At 47.6% G+C, this 19,408-nt stretch overlaps 1 protein-coding gene across 2 annotated transcripts; it reads right to left on the bottom strand.

The window, feature by feature from the left end:
- Window positions 1-2,631: 2,631 nt before the first annotated feature.
- On the bottom strand, window positions 2,632-18,413 carry Ap3m2 (adaptor related protein complex 3 subunit mu 2). 2 transcript variants are annotated; one of them, XM_048456337.3, is made up of 9 exons: window positions 18,312-18,413; window positions 16,409-16,752; window positions 12,599-12,770; window positions 10,869-11,006; window positions 7,535-7,620; window positions 7,184-7,317; window positions 6,182-6,389; window positions 5,795-5,939; window positions 2,632-4,789 (listed from the first exon to the last, which is right to left on the bottom strand). In XM_048456337.3, exons 2-9 carry the CDS (start codon window positions 16,679-16,681, stop codon window positions 4,689-4,691), a joined length of 1,257 nt encoding a protein of 418 aa, XP_048312294.1. In that variant the 5' UTR covers window positions 16,682-16,752; window positions 18,312-18,413; the 3' UTR covers window positions 2,632-4,688. The 2 variants fall into 2 exon arrangements, with proteins under 2 accessions (XP_048312294.1, XP_085536839.1); XM_085680713.2 differs by lacking the exon at window positions 18,312-18,413 and adding an exon at window positions 18,209-18,307.
- Window positions 18,414-19,408: the final 995 nt, after the last annotated feature.

Here is a 19,408-nt window from a genome sequence, read left to right as displayed (position 1 = left end):
TGACGTACCCAGACCAGTTCCATCAACTTGAATCAGAGACTAAGCCACAGATTTCTTGACCTCACACAAGTCTGCCTTCATGTTCTGAACTAAGATCTCAGGTAGAAATACATTTCATCCCATTCTTGGAAACGTTGCTTGAAGACAGCAGTAAGCAAGGCTCTCGGGTCTGCTGATCACAGCTCCTTCACCCCTCCCCTGCTGGGCAAGCTTTTCTTCAGGCACTAGGGTTAGTGAGCCGAAAAACCTTCTGGGATGGGAATACAAAGTCAAAAAGCCCCAACATTCCTGAGTGGAGTCCTGGAAACCATACACAGATGAGGACAATTGCTGACTCCTATGGAGCGGTGTCCAGCAAGACAGCCATGTGAATCACACCAAAGGGTCAGAGTAGCACATCCCTGCCTACCCAGTATTGGTTAGGAAATGCAGGGTGCACTGTCTGGAATTCACCAGAGGAAGGGAATGAGTCAGAGGGAAAGTAAAGGTTGCCCCACTATTCCTGGCTCATTAAGAAAGAGGCCAACAGAACCAAAGAGCAAGTATGGTCCCAGGTAACCGTACGGGTTGGTTTTGGTTGTTAAAGACCAGAGGAACACAGAGCCACGGTCCTGTTCCCTGATCCCCCCAGGTCTGTATATCACAAAGTGTTACAGACTTTCAACTCCATATACGAAAGCCGAACTCATGATCTTTAGTATTTAAGATCTGCTTGGGTTTCTCATTAAATTCCTTTTTAAAGCCATTAACAACTATAAGCAGTATTGCTGGCACCTAGTCACCACCTACTGGCATAGAAGGAAACATAAGTCGATAACATTTCCCGCTCCCAATGCCCCTTGACCATCCAGACTGATACAGCAGTCAGCCCTGCTCCAGGGGGAACATGCTCCAAGATAGCAGTGGGTGTCTGGAGACAAACAGCACCTACCCGACAAGGTCTGTTTCTCCTGTAAGTTGTATCCTACAACCAGATACACTAAGGCATTAGTCAATGCCAGAATGGCAGAGTAGAACCAGCCAGACTTGACAGGTGTCTCTTGTTCTGGGGAATCCCTAAGTCTGGGTGCAGGCTCAGCGCAGCATGTAGGAACGGCAGCCTTCGGAACACAGGTTTTCTTCACATTTGCCCTAACAACGCTGGTGCCTTTGCCACGCACCTCTGAGGCACGGCAGTGACAGAGTAGAAACATACATGTTTTCTCCTGCTTCACAGTTTCAGTCAGAAGTATCGTCTTCCTGAGATCTCAGCACACTTCACAGACGATTGTTTTTCTCATTGGAAACTTGGAATTTATCATTGAGAGGAAGCATTTTCTTTCAACTTTCTTGGCTTCTCTTTGACCTACACACACACACACACACACACACACACGCATGCACACGCACGCACGCACACCCGGCACTCCTACTGTAAGTGCAGGTTCCTTGAGCACAAAGCGTGTGATACTGTGACAGCTAAGAGTGAAGACAGGCAATAGTGACCAGCAAGCAGTGTAGCCACTGGGCACGGCACGGTTTGTGTCCAGGGAAAGACAGTGTCTATGGGTGGGATGGAATGGAAGTCCACTAAAGGCTTCACCAGGCTACTCAGGATGGTACACATTTCTTGGAATCTTACCCTTTCCTGGAATTTTCCAGTTCATATTTTCAGAATGTGGTTGCTAGGAAAGCGGGGAGGGTCCTGTACTAAGGAATGGTCAGAGAAGGGGCAGCAAGCTGGTTCCATGAGTAAAGGCGCTTCCAATCAAGCCTGATGACGGAGTGTCGACCTTGGAATGGAAGGAGAGACCTGACTCCCACAAGTTCTCCTTTGATTGCCACACACGGGCTGTGGCTTATGTAACCCCCACCCCCTCCCACCAACACAGCCATCCATAAAGTCTCTGAGAAACAGAAACTGAACTTTTAACAAGCACCACATACTTCCAGGGAGTCAGCAGAAATCGGTAGAAAATCAGCTTGGAAGTGCATCTACATGCTGATGTTGACAGGCGGCAACAGACCCCTTGTGGTGGTTTCAATGAAAACCCGCTCTCCCTGTAGGCTTGTACAGTTGGATACTTGGCGCCCAGTCTGTCACTCACAGTGGGCTTTGAGATTTCAAAAGTCCATACCATTTCCAGCGTACTCTCTGACTCCTGCTCATGGATCAGGATGTATAAGTTCTCAGCTCTTCCTGCCGCCAGGCCTTTGCTCTGCCATTGTGGATTCTAATCCCCTGAAAACATCAGCCCAGTGACACATTTTCTTTTGTAAGGTGCCTTGGCCATGGTGTTTTGTCGCGGCAATAAAAAAGCAGCTAAGGCAGCCTCGATGCCTGTCTCCCCCAGAAACTCTACAAGAGACACCTGAGACCTGCAGCTCTGCTTCCTGCAGCGAGGAGAAAGAACTGCAGACAACATCGGACTCGCATCAAGGGCTTTAACAGCCCTTTTTATCCCAGGAAAATGATTAGATTCCTCTGGATGGTAACAACCTTACTAACAGCACCTGTCCCAACATGACCTGTCTCCCAGGGGTGACTGGACAGTCACACTGTACATGTGGCTTTAGATATCACAAACAAGCACCTTCTACTTGGGGAAACACAGTGGTGTGTAACTGTTAATCTCAATAACCAGACGGAGACCAGATTGGTAAAGCTTTATTAAGACTTAAACAGAAATACTACTTCTGCACATGGACCACACAGCGTGGGGAGCTATTGAGACACTCTGCGCTACCTGTCTGCTGACTGACAGTCACTGGGTGGGGACAGTCAGGCCTGCCCATATCCACCATGTCTAGGCCTGCAGGTCCCATACTCCAACCCCATCCCTTTCTAGGTAGACAAGTTGTCCTGTGCTAGACAGAATAAAGGAACTGCACTTACGAACCTGAACATAGTCAATGACCGATATAAAGAGTTCCCTGTGTCCCAAGAAGCCTTGGAATCCTGCGGAGCCTGTGGAGGTGACGTCGTGCTCTGAAAGTCGTCTGCAGAGTGTCTCTCTCCACATCGGGTGTGCGGAGCTACCCTAGTCCAGATTCCGGACTGGAGTGGTCAGAATCAGCTGATTGTACACAGCACGGTTCACCCCACAAGAAAATCACAAAGAAACGTCACTCAGCAGCAAAAATAAAGTACTGGCCACAGCAAGCTAAAACTAGCCAGAAAAGCAATAAGCACAGAAACTAAGTGAGCACAAGCTTAGAAACAGGACTCTGGGGGGGGGGGGCTGTGTGGACTGAAGGAAGTGGAGCTCCCCCCCTCCACACAGAGCACAGCCGCTCCCTAGGCAGCAAGTTAAAACAATAAACCCCGCCTTTTATGTAGATACTAAAATGAGTAATGGACACACTGAAACAGATTTCAGAAATACTTGTTAGGAAAGCCATGCTCCTTCAGCTGCCATGGTTTAAACTCGGGGTTTACTCCAGAAAACACAGCCTGCCCTTCGATGGCATCTCATTTTACTCAAAGGTTAAGACACCTTTTTTATTTTTGTTTTTGTTTTTGTCTTATACGTGGACTGGGAGCTGTCGCTGTCAACAGGTAGATGACAGTGTACAGACCGTAGGCAGCTTCATGGACTCATGCCTTCAGGGTGCCCGTGCCCACTGGGGGCTTCTGATGGGGGACCTTCAGACAGGAAAGGGCAAGGCTTAGGGCCAGTCCAGCCTGACAAACACAAATAGTGGTCATCACATGTGGGCACGGTCGATTTCTGTGGGACACGAGTTCCCCATCTCACTCCACATTTACAATTCATAAAATGTAGCTGCACCAAACTGTTTTGGGGGCGCTCTCACCGAGGGGTCAGATACCCAGCAAGAGACCGTTAGCTGCTCTGGCAACCTCCCCACCAAGACGATGGGCCAGCACAAGGGGCAAGCCCAAGCGAGAACCTAAAAGTCAGGCCACGGCACTCCAGTCTCCAAGGGAAACTGACCCCACTGCTGTTTCGTGTCAGGTGTGGACTTGAACTTTGGAAGTCCTGGACATGCAAGTCCTTCCTATACATGAGAAGGGTCAGAAAGAAGCTATTCCACCCTGCTCCTCGTAGCCCCTGGGGAAACTCTGACCACTTTTTTGGCCAGTCCTTCTGTAGCATCTCTTGTTACAACTCTCTTTGTATTAGCTTCTCTGTCTTGTCCCTCATACAGCAGATCTGTTTCATCCCGCCAGCCATGCTAGGAACGAACCAGGGCTTGCACACAACCCAGGCCAATGCTCCACCACTGAGCCACAACCCAGACCCATGGATCAAATCTGCACTGGTCTCTCTTCGACCGACACTCATTTTTTCCAATTGTTTTTTGCCTTTCAAATCTATCTTTAAAAAAAAATTCAATAGAGACATTTTCCACTGGATTTAGGTAATTACAACCAAACAAACGGCAAGTGCTGGTCTATCCCCCCACCCCGTGGCAGCCATGGAAAAGTAGTGACAGACAACAGCACGTAGCACGGCTCTCCAGCATACGCTTCTCTAGAGCTCAGTCAGGGCTGTGCTGGGTTTGGCCGTGCGTTCCCTGATGAGCCTTTCTCCCTTGATCAGTTACACAGCACTGAAGACTGAAGACAAAAGGGAGCAGATGGAGCCTGGAGGGAACTGACCTAAGAAACAGGCTGACATTTTACTTTTAGACAAGTAAGAAATGAAAACATGTCCGTAATTGCTCCTCCAAGGAACACATGCCCTTCAGGTTCGAACTTGGAACTTGCCGGCTTTGGTCATGTATTTTATGCCCTTAAACGGCTTGTACTTCTCTCCGTACATATCCAGACGGTTCACTTTGAGTCCTGCAGAGAAGAAGGGAGAGAAGGGTAAAACGTGAGCATCTCTCAGAAGCAGCAGTAGCCAGGGGTCTGGGTCTGGGTCAATTCAGAAGCAGGGTGCAGGGAAGAGATTTTCTAGGGAGCCCATTCTGTGAAGCAGAGGCAGACGGCCCTGTCATCTCGGGACGTACACCTGCAGCAGATTGTGTCAGCAAACAGCTCTCCTGGGGGAAGACCTCCTCTTAGTGGAAAGGGCAGAGAGTCGAGCAGATGGCAGTGAGGATGCGGACAAACAACACTGTGTCTTGCTCAAGTTATTGGACTGAGTGAATGATCACAGCATTAATGAATTGATCAGCGAAGGTTCCCTAAACAGTCTTGGCAGACTGAAGCTATTCTGTCGATAGCTTTATGGCCTGTTAAGTGGCTTAGGAGAAAGAACGTACCACTTAACTTTAATCACCTAAGCTGAAGAGTCTTTTAGTTAAGAGAACCAAGAGTATTCTCTAAAGATAAAGCTCATTTCTTTCTAAGGCTTTCAGAAGGCTATTCTAAAAGTTAAACAAGAATAAAAAATGCTTAGGGGTAGATGGGACATAACGAATACCCAGAAAATGCTATCTATTATGACCCTGCTAAGTGTGGTCAAACTAAAGACGGTACAAATAAATAGCTGAAGCTGGAGAGCTGTGGGGCTTATGTCTTCCCATTCCTGGTGAAGAACGGAGAAGTACCCTCACACTGAAAACCTTGGGCAGTTCAAGTCAACAGCTCTAGCACGATCCAACGGTGGCCTCCGAAGGCCTCCGCCAGCCCATCTCTCTCTGGGCCCCAGATGTTCTGGGGTCTTTATGTTACCTTCTAAGTAGTCCAAACCAGGAAAGATCTCACTGATGATTCCATACTGGGTAATATAACCAGACCCAGTGTGACCCATCGTCAGAAAGCCCCAGGAGATGCTGAGGTCTGCACCTGGCGATAGACAGCCATTTCCACTCCTCTAAAAGCCACCCTAGATACGTCACTCACCAGAAATAGCCAGCTGCTGGATCTTAAACTGCAGGTTAATTGTGGGGTTCTCATCTGGTTTAGAAGCTCCAACCTGAAGACTCATTGTCCCCTTCAAACTTGGCAGCTTTTGTGGGTTTATTTTGCCTACATCCCAAGACAGCATCTTGGAAGAAAACATACAGAAGTGGGTTTTCCCACACAGTCACACGGTGCTTCCATCTGAACTCAGAGTTCTAACCTCTAGGCATCTGCCTTCTATACTATGAGCCACCTCTGACGGAGGGGACATGTTCCATAGAGAACCCTCTGTCAAAGATCTTTAGAACCAAGTCCCTTTGACTAATCTTACCTTCCAACCAGGTATACAGCCTGTGTTGACAGTGATTCAAATGCCCAGCTCCTTACCTTTGTCACGGGGTCAAACGTGTGTGTCCCTTGGGATGGAGTGAGGCTCATGTTCAGGACTCCTTTGGGCATCTGGCTAGTGACAGTCACACCTTCTATTGTCTTTCCCATGCTCTGCTTGGGTCCCACTGTGATTTCAAAGCGTCCAAGTGAACTGCTGTCCCGGAAGCTGATGCTATGTTTGACATAGACTGGAATCGCAACTAGGCTGCAAAAGAGACAAAACGCTCTCTTCAAAGAGAAAGCACCCAGGGTTGGAGGGATGGCTGGGTGATTAGCAGCACTGGCTGTTTGGACAAAGGACCAGGTTTGTTTCCCAGCACCCTTGTGGTGGCTCACAACTGTCCAGAACTCCATTTCCAGTGTGTCGGACCCCTTCTTCTGACCTCTGCAGGCAACAGGCATACAAGTAATGTACATGCATACATACATACAAACATGCATGCATACCTACAGACACATAAGTGAAACATTCATATACATTAAATCAAATAAATAAATAAATAAATAAATTTGGAGAAAAGGAAATGCCCTTTGAGAGCATTTGACGCTCTTTCAAAGCATGATTAGTTGCCCTTTGGCCATCAAGAGATTTAATACTAGTGGGCTGATACTCTGAGGGAAACCTTCTTTTGAAGGCAGCAACAACAGAAAACATCTGCTGTGTTACTGGCCCACACCTGCCAGCTCAGCAGGAGGACTGCAAGTTCAAAGCCAGCCTGGACTAAGGGAGCAAGACTGATTCAGCAGACACCACCACAGAAAGTACTAATGGCACTTCATAGACCCCTTGCCCTGGGCGAGACGCGGTGCACTGTGTTCTCACAGAAAGACACTCACTGTCCCCAGAAAAGAAACAGAGGGAGTGGGAAAGCAGCTCACTGCATTGACACAGCTAGCAACCCCAGGAGCTGGAACCTAAAGCCAGGGAGATGGAGCCGGGGGCAAACCACTGCAGACATAGCTCCACGGACACGGAGTCTGCTCCTTGTCGCTGCTTACTTCTGCGCACTGACGTGGTAGGAGAGCAGGCGGAAGTTGCCGTCAGGAGGAATGAAGGAGAGGATGCGCTCAGATTCCCAGCGCTTGAACCGGACACAGGGATGGAAGCTAACATCGTCCAGCAACCTGGGGTTCTGCAGGACCAGGCGGGCAAGAACACAAAGTGGGAGTAAGTTCCCGGATTCCACTGAAAAGCGATTCGATGACATTGTCACTGAGCACTGAGCATCCAAAGCCCGGTGTAGACTTGATAACCACCCTGATTACTGCCTGTGCTATTCTGTTCTCCCTGCTCTCCAGAAACATCTCATTTCCCCAGCCAACAGGGTTAACAACGGCTCTGGACGTTACCATGAAGGACAGAGTGAGGTCTGGCATCCCGGTCAGCTTAACGCAGGCGTCAATCACTCCCTGGATCTCAGCAGTGACCGTGGAACCTAAGGGGAAAAGGGAAGGAATACTGGAGACAGACCACAGAAGCTGTGTCCCTCCTGCTTGTCCTTCCTGCTTCTCTCTGTGTCCTCCCTCCTGCCCACCCACCCGCCTGCCTCTCTCTTCCATCTAGCCACCCAGTTCATTTATCCATCATCTCTCTCTGTCCTCCCTCCCGCCTGCCCGCCTGCCTCTCTTCTGTTTGACCACCCATCATCCAAGCTCAAGTCTAAGAACTCTGATGAAAGCGTGGAGACAGAGACCAGTGAGAGATTAGGAGCCTAGAAGGGTTTTCCATCTAGGGCCAGAGTCGCAGAGCTCCAGCATTAACCGTGCTTCTGAAGATCTGTTAGCAGGAGCTGCTCCCTGGGAGCCCAGCCACCATCGCAGGGGGTCCATGGTCCTCATCTACAGGTCTCTGTACACACCTCTTCCGTCTTCTCCCGCTACAGACAATCCTCTCTTCTTCATTCCCTCCCTCCCTCTCTCCCTCCCCCTCCCTCCCTCCCCTCGCCTCCCCTTCTGTCCCTAGCTCCTCTTCCTCAGCACCTGCAGGTCTCTGCATGTTCTAACATACCACACGTGTACTCGGCCTTCCCCAAGGCTTCTGTCTCCATCACACCTGATTGTTTTCATTTGTTTTTTTTTTAATTGGAAAAATTGTTTCCACACAATATATTCTGATCATGTTTTTCCGTCTTTTAACTCCTCCCGGATTCTACCCACCCAACTCTATGCCCCCTTTCTTTAAAAAACTAATAACCAAACTATAAACAACCCTCCCCACAAAACCACAAAATGGGAAACCAAAATAGGCAAGCAAAGTCCAATAAAACAAAACACGCTCAAACGAAGCTATATGAGACAAAAAGTTAACAAAAACACTACTGAATTCATTTTGTGCCGGCCATCTACTGTTGGACAGAGTCTGTCCTTAAGTGTGGTTAATATCCCCAGTAAGACTCCATTGGAGAAGGCTAATTTTTCCTTTGTAAGTCACTGTCAGGTGCAGATAGCTTCTGGTAAGGGGGTGGTAGGTAGCCCATGTCCACTTCCCATCTCAGCACTGGGGCTCTGTCTGGTTGGCACCTGTGCAGGCCCTGTGATGCATTGGGACCCTGCCTGGCTGGCACCTCTACAGGCTTTGCGACGCACTGGGACCCTGTCTTCTGGCACCTGTGCAGGTTCTGTGTCAGAATGCATTTCCAGGCTCAGCCTCACTGCTGACGGATGGCTGCCTCTCCAGGTGTTATCAATGCTGCAATCTTGTTGACAACAGCAAATTCGCTTTGATTCCCTGATGGCTCCCATTTCTGTCCCTTGTGCTGGCCGCTCTCCATCTCCTGCCTGAGCCAGGTACACGTGGCCTCCTCCCACCTCTCCTCTTGCCGTGTTTGTTAAATACTATTTCTTGTAGTTCAGGCAGGCCTCACACTTGCTGTTTCTGCCTCAGCCTCCTAGTGCTGGGACAGCAGGTGCACACCTCTGTCTGGGAACTGGCCCCTCTCTCTCCAGGAACATTAATTCACCTATAAATTTGAGCCGGGACTTCAGGCAGTGCCTCCTAATGTTGCTGCTGCCTCCGGTCCACCTCACTGTATCAACCGCCCACACTGCAACACGATGGGCCATTGTATTTTTTTTTATTTGTTTGTTTTTTAAAGACGGGTTCTCATTATCTAGCCTTGACTGGCCTGGAACTCACAATCTAGATCAGGCTGGCCTCGAATTCACTGAGATCCACCTGCCTCTGCCGCCCTAGAGTACTGGAATTAAAGGTATGTGCCATCAAGCCTGACATAGATTGCCACTCTAATAAAAAAAACTAAAAAAAAAAAAAATACTTTCCCTGTATTTTTATCCTATGTGTATGGGTGGGCTGCCTGCTTGTATGTTTGTGCACGGTGCCGACAGTGGCCAGAAGGGGGCATCGGATTGTCTGGGACTAGAGCTATAGACAGATGAAAGCCACCAGGTCAGTTTTGGGAACTGAACCCAGGAGAGGATCACCCAAGGCTCTAACCGCTGAACCTTCTCCCTATTGTCAACTTTAAAAAAATGCAGCGATATAAAATATCAAGATGTAAAAACCTTTTACAGTTCATTTTTGAATACAGTGCATTTTTGAACATGGATACATCTAAATACCACCCACATCAAATGTGGAAACCTTCCAACAGGACGGCCTGTACCTCCTTGTCCTTCCTACCTGATGACACCCCCCCCTAATTCTAAGTTCTACTGCCTTAAAGTGCACCTGCTTTGAGGTGTCTCTAAATGAAATTACTATAAATGTTAACATGTGTCTGACTTTTTTTTCTCAACAGAGTAAGAGACAGGGTTGATGGGTGAATCAGTAATTTACTTTTTACTTTTTTTACTCCACTCGGTGACTCCACCAAGCCTTATTGATCCTTGTTGCTGTTGTTAGTGGACGGTTGCTTCTTGTCTGTGTTACTAGGCACACATGCTGCGATGCCCTAGTTTAAGGTCTCATTATTTGCGATCTTCTCACGCTCCTCAATCCAGCTGGTTTTCTGTGAGCCCCGCTGCAGCGCTGAGGACACGGTCAGTTCACTCTGCTTACGGAGCAGTTGCCTCTGCACAAAGGCCCATCTGCCTGCACTTTCTTCACCGGTACCCACCTTTCCACGGCCACAGACCGACAGCCTGTGTCCGTCACGTGGTGTTAACATGGTCAATCCCCTGCACCAGTCTGTGGGTGTGTGAGTGCGAGAATGTGATGCACTCCCAAGTCCTCAGCCCCCGTACTCCTGCTTCCCTTTACAAACAACAGGAAAGAGCCTTGTCATTGTGACTAGTTCTGCCTCTAGACCTGGGAACCTAATACTTTCAAATAGAAGATCTAACCAACAAGAGCTCACGTTGTCTTTCTCTCCCCCACCCCCATTTCTTTCCTGGTCTCTTGAAACAGCCTCTGGCTGCATTGCTCCAAAAGGTCTGGAAATCTTAATCTTCCTGCCTCAGTGATGGGTATGCACTGCCATGCTCGGCCTTGTTACTCGGCATCCCCCTCCCCCACCTTGAGCCTCGCCGTAATCCTCTGCCCCACGACTCATCTTTCTCCTTCAAGAGAAGCTCCACAAAAGGCTGAGTGTGAGAGACTATGTGTGAGCATCATCCCATACACTCAAGGAAAGCGGCCCCTCTGTGTGAGAGACTTGGCTGCGTCATCCCATACACTTAAGGAGAGCAGCCCTCTCTCTGCACTCAGACACTTCACGGCACCCACCTGACTTGTCGATGATGGCGTCTATCTCCTCAACCACATCGAAGTAGGCCTCGTTGTTGGTATACTTCACCCCCGTCCGTCGCCAAGGCACCACTGAAAGCTGCCCCGTTGGAAGCTGGTCCCCCACATTGGTGCTTCCTGAGACAATTAACAATTAACACAGGCGACCAAAATCAAATCGGTATTTTGATGCCAACTCTAATCTAACAACCTAGGGACATTCCCCTCAAAGTTTCCATGGCCTTTGTTACTCATAAGACACCAGTTGGAAGATAAGCCTTTCACGTCTCCTATGTAGGACAGTCTGGTCTAATTTTAAAATCCGCTGTTGCCATCTGGTCTGCTGCCTCGAGGGCAGGTTTAAAGGAAGCCACCTGAGAAGCGGATATCATATTTTGGTTTGGAGACTAACAAGAACTGACGGATCTCAAATTCCACAACAGCTTAGACACGGTACTGTGTCTGTAGGGCTGGGCACCTACACACAGACACAACGTCACCGTCAGGGAAACAGGATTCTAGTTTAAGGCAGGTTCTCAGGCACAGTACTGGAAGGGGGAAGTGTTTACATCAACAGGATCTGCCTTATTCCAACACTGAACAAATGAGAAAGCAGCCAGATCCTGCCCTACCCCTGCAGCTGGTGCAGCCAGATCCTGCCCTATTCCCGCAGCTGGTCTGAAACCTTCCTCAAGTAACAGCAACTGAGTGTGTATCTAGTGGCTCACATCCCCCAATGTTAGCAGAGAATCGAGATGACAGTGAATCGAAGCCGCAATGGGAAGAAGCAAGGGCTGCCATGACTTTTCTGTTCTGGTGTGTGGCAATCTCTAAAACCCCCCAGCTTGGCGCCCGCATTTCCAGAACTGAGGAGACAAGACTCAAACATAAGAATCCTTTGTGTTTGAAAGGTTAAAAAAAAAACAGGAACATCATAAATAGGGGCTAGACAAATATGTCAGGGTCCATCTAACGTAGAACACGAGTCATAACAATCATGTCAGAATATCACAATTAGATGTTCATAAAACATTATTAAGAGGCATGATTGAAAAAATACACATTATTTACTATCTGAGTGCTGAAGATGGTTCAGTTAAGAGCACTGGCTGCTCTTACAAAGGATAGGGGTTCAATTTCCAGCACCCACATGGCACCTCACAACTGTCTGCAACTCCAGTTTCGGGGGATTAGATGCCCTCTTCTGGCCTCCCCAGGGAACACACAAGAGCACACACAAGAGGTGCAGAGACATTCACACAGGCAAAACAAATTTAATACACATAAAATTTACATTAGAATGTATTCTATCTACTCATCATTCATCTGTCTAGAAGAGAGAAATATACATACATACACATACCATATATGTGTGTATATATATACATATATATATATATATATATAAAAATAGGTGAAGTTGGAGATTTTCTTGTTCTTCTTGTGTTTCTCTGTGTTTCTGAGGTTTCCATACTACATATTTTTCCCTTTAATCGGGATAAAAATCTGTTAAATAAGCTTTTTTCCCCCCAGAACTGGGATTACATATTAAGTGCTCTACCACCTGGAGCCACATAAAAATTGAAGTATTTTCCACATACGACTATAATTTAGGGTAGACTCACAACACACAAAAGGTAAAATGAGATTCTCAAGGATTCGGAGATGCCAGGGCTTTAGGGGAGCACCATCCCCCTGCAGTTCCACCCACACCCACAAACCGCTCTCACCTGTGATGGTGTTGACCACCGTCCGGAGAATGGTGGGGGGCTTTATCAGTTCTTTGAGGATGTTGGACTCAGTAGCCAAGGGGAAGCCATTGTCCAGCATCTCTTCCAATACCTCGTAGACCACAACCACATTGTCTTTGATTACTGGCTCTGAACAGACTCCAAAATAGTCCTAGTGAAGACAAAACAAATGTATTCATCACCCGGGCTGTAGGAGAAAATAAAACAATATTCCTGAGAGGGAGGTCTCGCCTGTCCATGTTGTCTAACCAGTGTATCCAGGACATTTTCCCAGGAGAGAACCAGGCAGAGCCGTCGTTCTCCTGGGCTCGGGGGTAACAGCCCAGGACAGTCTTACAGTACCCGTGATGTGGGGAGTTTCATCTACAAACCAGGGGAAGTCAAGCTCTTTGCATTGATTTCCTCACTTGATAAAATATAAAAAAAACCTTAACCTAGACTAGATATGCTCATCTACAAAAGTTATGGACTATGTAAAGTGGTAATGGATGGCATAACGCAGAAGTATACACAAAACCTTTAATCCTTCTGCTGTGCACTTTCTTGAAATTCATTCATAAAAAGGATGAAGAGGAGAGCTGTGCTAGCCCTGCAGAAGGCCTGCGCAGAGCGACCCTGGGGTTGGGATTCTCAGAAGTCTGTCATTGACTTAAAGGGCTGACCTCACATCCAAATTATCTGAAGCACCGAAGACGTAGATTACACTCTTCTCATTTCCTCTCTTTTCAGTGCTCTGGACCAAGCCTAGGGACTCCTGGGCTATCATCTTGTCACTCGTCAACTTACTTAGGTCTTGATTTAACAGTATAATGCGGGTACCGCTATGTGGATGCGCGAGAAAGTTGTGAATGCCATATATGGCAAGTATGATGGTGACAGTGACTAGGGCAGAAAGGTACGTGTTCAGTAGATGTTATGTTTCAGGTAATGTGTTCAGTCAATGTATGTTTCAGGTGCGTATTCAGTCACTGTATGTTTCACAGGTGTGTGCTCAGTCGATGTGTGCTTCAGGTGTGTGCTCAGTCGATAGATGTGTGCTTCAGGTGTGTGCTCAGTCGATGTGCGCTTTAGGTGTGTGTTCAGTCGATGTATGTACGCTTCAGGTGTGTGTTCAGTCGATGTATGTGTGCTTCAGGTGTGTGTTCAGTAGATGTATGTGTGCTTCAGGTGTGTGTTCAGTAGATGTATGTGTGCTTCAGGTGTGTGTTCAGTGGATGCACGCTTCTCAAAGTGCCAGGCCCGGCTCTCACAGGGCCTCTAAGATGGGGTACAGCTCACTGAGTGGGGGGAGTGCGCAGCTGAGACATCCTGTTCACCAGAGCACAGTTCTGACTGCCGAGCTGCAGTCGGCCTCCTCATTCTTCTACACGAAGCTGTCTGCAGACACGCACTTCACTCCTTCCTCCCCAGGTCACACTCCTGAGGACCTTCACGGCTTGAGCAATGGGCCGAGCCTCAGATAACCCCACCACCTGGCCACTAAACCGATTCTATGGTATGTAATCTAAACTACAGCCGACAACGAGTATCAGGAAGGGTTCAAGACACAGTCACTAAGAATAAAGGATGTACTCCTAAAACAAACACGAAAGCATGACCGGAAGAAAACACCACATTTCTTTCCCAAGAGTGACTTTAGTTTAAAAACAAGCACTCATGTCAAGGGGTTCTGTGAATCAAACACTATGTGGATGGAAGGAGCCCTACAACACAAGGCGTCACAGCAAAAGCAGTTGCGCTTCTGCCGCAGGGACTCCACTGTCTTCAAGAACGAGGGAAAACTGTCTCCAGAGGACAGGCATTAAGCTGGACACTGAGCTCCACCCTGGCCCACTTTTACCATTGGCTTCGACACTGATTTTTCTTCTACCCTCCCAAACCCCTCTGTGGTTTTAATTTTTTGTTGTTGCTAATTTTTCTTTTATGTGTACAGGTATTATCTGTCTATGCATGATGTTCATGCAGCATCCACAGGGGCCAGAAGAGGGCGTCAGATCACCAGGAGCTGAAGTTACAGACAGCTATGAGCCAGTATGTGGGTGCTGGCAATCAAACCTGGGCCCTCTGAAAAAAAGTTATTTCTTTTTCACTTTGCTTTGTGTGTGTGTGTGTGTGTGTGTGTGTGTGGTTTTTAGAGACAGGGTTTCTCTGTGTAACAGTCCTGGGTGTCCTGGCATCTGCTTTGCAGACCAGGTTGACCTCAAACTCACAGAGATCCACCTGTCTCTGCCTTCTGAGTGCTAAGATTAAAGGTGTGCCCCCCCACCCTCAATCAGCTAGTGTTTTTAACTGATGAGCCATTTCTCAAGTCTCCACCTCCATGGTTTTAAGTAGACAACTTTTCACACTTCCTAGTTTATACAGTAACTAGTATGACAATAAGACTGTTAACGTGTGTATGGGTAAGGTACACAGAAATCACATCAGGGCCCAGGTAGACTAGTCGAACAACTTAACTACTGGATTCTTCTGTTTCCTCCATATTCTGGGTTTGCAATCTTAGGTTTTCACTCAGCAAAGTCACTAGCATGCAGTGTGGGGATTAGAATTCAAAAACAGTATTTGGAGGCAAAAGTAAATTTTAATTCTCTTACCAATGAAAACAGTTCCAGTCATGTGGAGTGGGAGTGAGCACCTCAGACAGAACAGACTTGCTCTGCCGCTGTCAATCATATGCTCCTCCCCTTTCCTAACTCCACAATCCGTGTCTACCTGTGGCTACCTCCAGACCTCACAAGGCACAGAAGTCAAACCAAAGAGCCCTGATCCTAATTGTGCACCCAAGTAATGCACATAGCCACACGGTAAAGTTGAGTGGGCATCAGGATAAAGACTGTGCTGTCTGGATCCAGAATCTGTGCGCAGTGGTACTTCCATGTTGATATGACTCACCTCCCCCTACCTTGTTCCCTCAGAGTGGTGGTTCTCAACCTTGACCCTTTAATACATGTTGTGGTGACCCCCAAAACAAAACATGATTTTTATTGCTAAGTCATAAATGTAATTTTGTTACTGTTATGAATCGTAATGTAAATATCTGATACACAGGGTATCTTTCTTATACATGATGCCTAAAGGGGTCACAACCCACAGCCTTAGAGCTACAAATCAAAACAAAGACCATGGTGTCCAAAACATTCACACAAGAATGGAGCCCTGTAAGAAGTCATACCAGCGCACATGCTACTGTATTCAGCTCACTCAAAATGAAGGCAGAACTCACCCCTGTCAGGCACAGCTAAAATAAACTTAGCTTTCCTGTTTGTCTTTTTTAGAAAACTTTACGCTCATCGCTTTTGGCTACAACTCAAAGCAATGTAGCTAACAATGGTTAGCATAAACATCACAGTATTAAAAAAAAATCTTAACCCTAATTTGTGAGCAAAATGTAGGAGCAAACCTAAAACCACCACACACTCCCACAGAAGAGGCTTAGAAGCATCCAATCGGTCCCTTTGCAGCCAACTAAGAAACAGAAACAGGAATCTTAGATCAGACAGGAAATGAGCAACGTCCAGTTTTGATTTTTTAAAAATGCTCTTAACCAAAGCTATAAACAATGAAGACAGGACCACAAAAATACTCTGCAAGATGGTATGGTGGCTTATGCCTGTAATCCCGCATCAAAAAGGCTGAGGCAGGAGGACAGCTGCAAACATGAGCTTATCCTGGGCTATATAGCTCAGGCCAGCCTGGGCTACAGAACGAGAGCCTATCAAAGGGGCTGTGGGGGAAGCTCTTTTATGGTTTATAGTTTATATATAAATAAACCTTACCACATTTACAAACCTGAAATGTGTCCACCACTCGGTGAAGGAATTCAATGACAAACAGAGGCGGGACCTCTGTCTGAATCACGGCCACAAAAAAGATCTTGTGTCGGTAGACACTCAAGAGGTAGTGGTGCGGTGTGGGAATAACGGGAGGTACGTTTTCGGCTTCTGTGGCCCTCTCCTGGGCCTCAAAAAAGTAATCACAAACAGAGCGACTGACCACACTTTTCCAGTGTTTCTCCAGGAAAATGTCTCCGGAGGAGTTGATCAAGAAAAGACTGTGAATCATGGTGGAGCTTGCTGGTGGGAGAGGAACACCTTTTCCGCCCACAAACCTCTGGATCAGGCCAATTTTCAACTCTGAAAAAGAAAGAAGAGGCTCAGTTCAGTTTCACTGAACTAAAAACGCTCATATTTTCCACTGGTCCAAGACTTTACCCTCTTCCCCAGACCAGGCTCAAGTCCTCCCCTCACAGGCTCGCCCAACCTTTTGACACCGCAACATGATGCGGTCACCCACAAAGCATATTCTCAAGAATCATACAACTGAGCTATAAAACGCAACAGGAAAAACAAATCTCCTAATGTTTGAAGTGAGTTTACACGCTGGTGTTGGAATGGTGCTTACACAACATCCATAGCGTCCTGGGCCACATGTGCCCTGCAGGCCATGGGCTGGACACACCTGCTACTACAGGAGCCCAGAGGGCTCTTCCCTTGAATCCCTAACACTATCTATCAGTCATCTTGCTTTCCCGTTGTATATTTTCAGTTATCTTTAGATTGCCTGGATTATATCCACTAAAAACACAAGTTTCAGGCTTGGGAGTTGGCTCAGCAGGTGAGGCTTGCTACTAAACCTAACAACACAAATTCAATTCCCTGAGACGTGCAAGGCGACAAAGAGAACCGACTACATGCTGTCTGCACGGACACACACAAATACACGTAATTTCGTTTTAAATACCACTTTACCCAGCATAGTAGTTCAATGCACGCCTGTACTGTATTGCTTGGGGGCTGAGACAGGATGATCCCAAGTTTGAGGCCAGCCCGGGGTCATTACGTAACAAGAGCTTACATAGCAAGATCCTGCCTCAAAAATAATAAGAAAAAAAAAAACTAAGCAAAGATGGTAGCCACTACCTAAATGGACACTGAGGACATGAAATGTGACTGGTGGAACTGGCATGTACTGTTAAGATACACAAGGGAATAATTGGGAGGGTTTGGGTGAGGAAAAAAAATACAATTTTAAATATCTTACCATTAATCTAATACTGGTAATATGCTTAAGTTAAATAAAATATATCAAATTTTAATTTATTGTTACCCTACCATGGTTCCTATACGAAACGGCACACATGACATGCTTTCTATTTCTACTGGGCAGAGTTGGTCCCTGGAATCTTTGCCACTGTGACCTTTACTTATTTACTCTGACTCTAGTCTCGGAATTGTTTGTGCACAAAGCACTTCGTTGGGTGACTTACTTAAAAAAAAATCTCTGGAGACACCCCAGTTTGTCTACAGTGACAGGCTCCAGGATGAGGCAGCTGCGCTGCACCCCAGGGGTGGCCTTGAGGCGAAGGGACTGAGAGCTAGCACAAGTGGTCCCATTGCTAAAGCTTGTTTTTCCAGTGCCCGGGGGAGAGTACGGACCGCAGGTGTGCAGGCTGCCAAGGCAGGGAGCGGAGAGGTGGCAGCCTGGCAGCCTAGCATCCTGCACGCCTGGGGTATCGGAGGCCCTTTGGGCCTAGGGGCTCCAGACTGAAAACTGTCCAGAAGCAAAGACCATGGTCACAGAACTGCGCACCTGTGTTGCCATGGCAACAGTGTCTGCAGCTCGCGACTCCTCCCGTACCTCTTCCCGGCGACGCCCAACCCGGCCCTTCCCACCGGCTCTCAGCCCTACCTACCAGCTTGGACCAGGTCTCAGGCTCCTCTCTGGCTCCCGCAGCGCAGTTGCGCGGTGCACTGCATCTTGCGCGAAGGCCCCGCCCCTTCTTCGCCGCTCGCCCGCTGATTGGCCAACCGCTCCCTGTCCGCCGCTCCGGAGCTCTGATTGATCGCTGATGGCTTGCAAGGTTCTAGCATCCGATTGGCCTTCGTTGAAGGTCCGGCAACCTTCAATTGGTATAACCCTGTGATTCTAAGCTCTGATTGGAAGATGAAGATGGTCGGCCATCCAGTCACAAGGGGCCTCCAGGAAGCTAGAAAGTGACTGGAAGGGTAGAATAATTCCCGGCTTACGACTTACCTAACTTAATGTGTCATAGATAACCAATCATGACTACCCTCCGTTACACAGGTGCACTTAAAAAGCGTCTGCGGACGGGCGTCGTACAGGTCTTTAACCCAGCAGTCAGGACGCAAGCAGGTGTTATCTGAGAGTTCGAGTCCAGGCTGGGCTACACCGGGGAGTTTCAGACCAGTCAGAAAAGGGGGGGGGGGGTAGGGGAGGGAGGAGACGAGGAGCGACAGAAATCTACCCTTCTCCTTTCAGAATCTCACTTCCCTGATCGACAAATAAAGGTGTTTTACAGGCCTTTGATTGAAAGGACATTAAAGTGTTCGGGGTCACTGAGACTCGGAAAGGTGTGAAGCAGAAGTCAGAGGAAAGATGTACCTTCAGTTATACTAAACTAAGGCATTCGGTAAGATGAGGTGTGAAAAGGGCTTGCAGTAATGCTGGGCACATTGTATGATAAAATGACAAGTTGTGGCGATGATGTCAGTGCCAATCCAGACACGTCTCCAGAAAGTCTCCGGCAGTAGCAAACAAACAACAAAAATAAAATAAAATAAAGAGGCCGCTTCTCGAACAAGGTTGTCTTTTGACCCCTACAAAGGCTTCCACGCACAAACACAAACACATACTTCACACATGCAAAAAAAGATTTCCTCTTTTTGTTTTGTTTTCTTTTTGAGACAGAGTTTCTCTGGGTAGCTGGCTAGCCTTGAACTCAAAACTGCTTCTCTCTGCCTCCCGAGTCCTGGGATTAAAGGCTTGGGC

This window comes from Myodes glareolus, chromosome 23 (genome assembly GCF_982192425.1).
Source record: "Myodes glareolus chromosome 23, mMyoGla1.1, whole genome shotgun sequence".
NCBI lineage: Eukaryota > Metazoa > Chordata > Mammalia > Rodentia > Cricetidae > Myodes > Myodes glareolus.
This window is presented reverse-complemented; position numbering and strand designations above follow the sequence as displayed.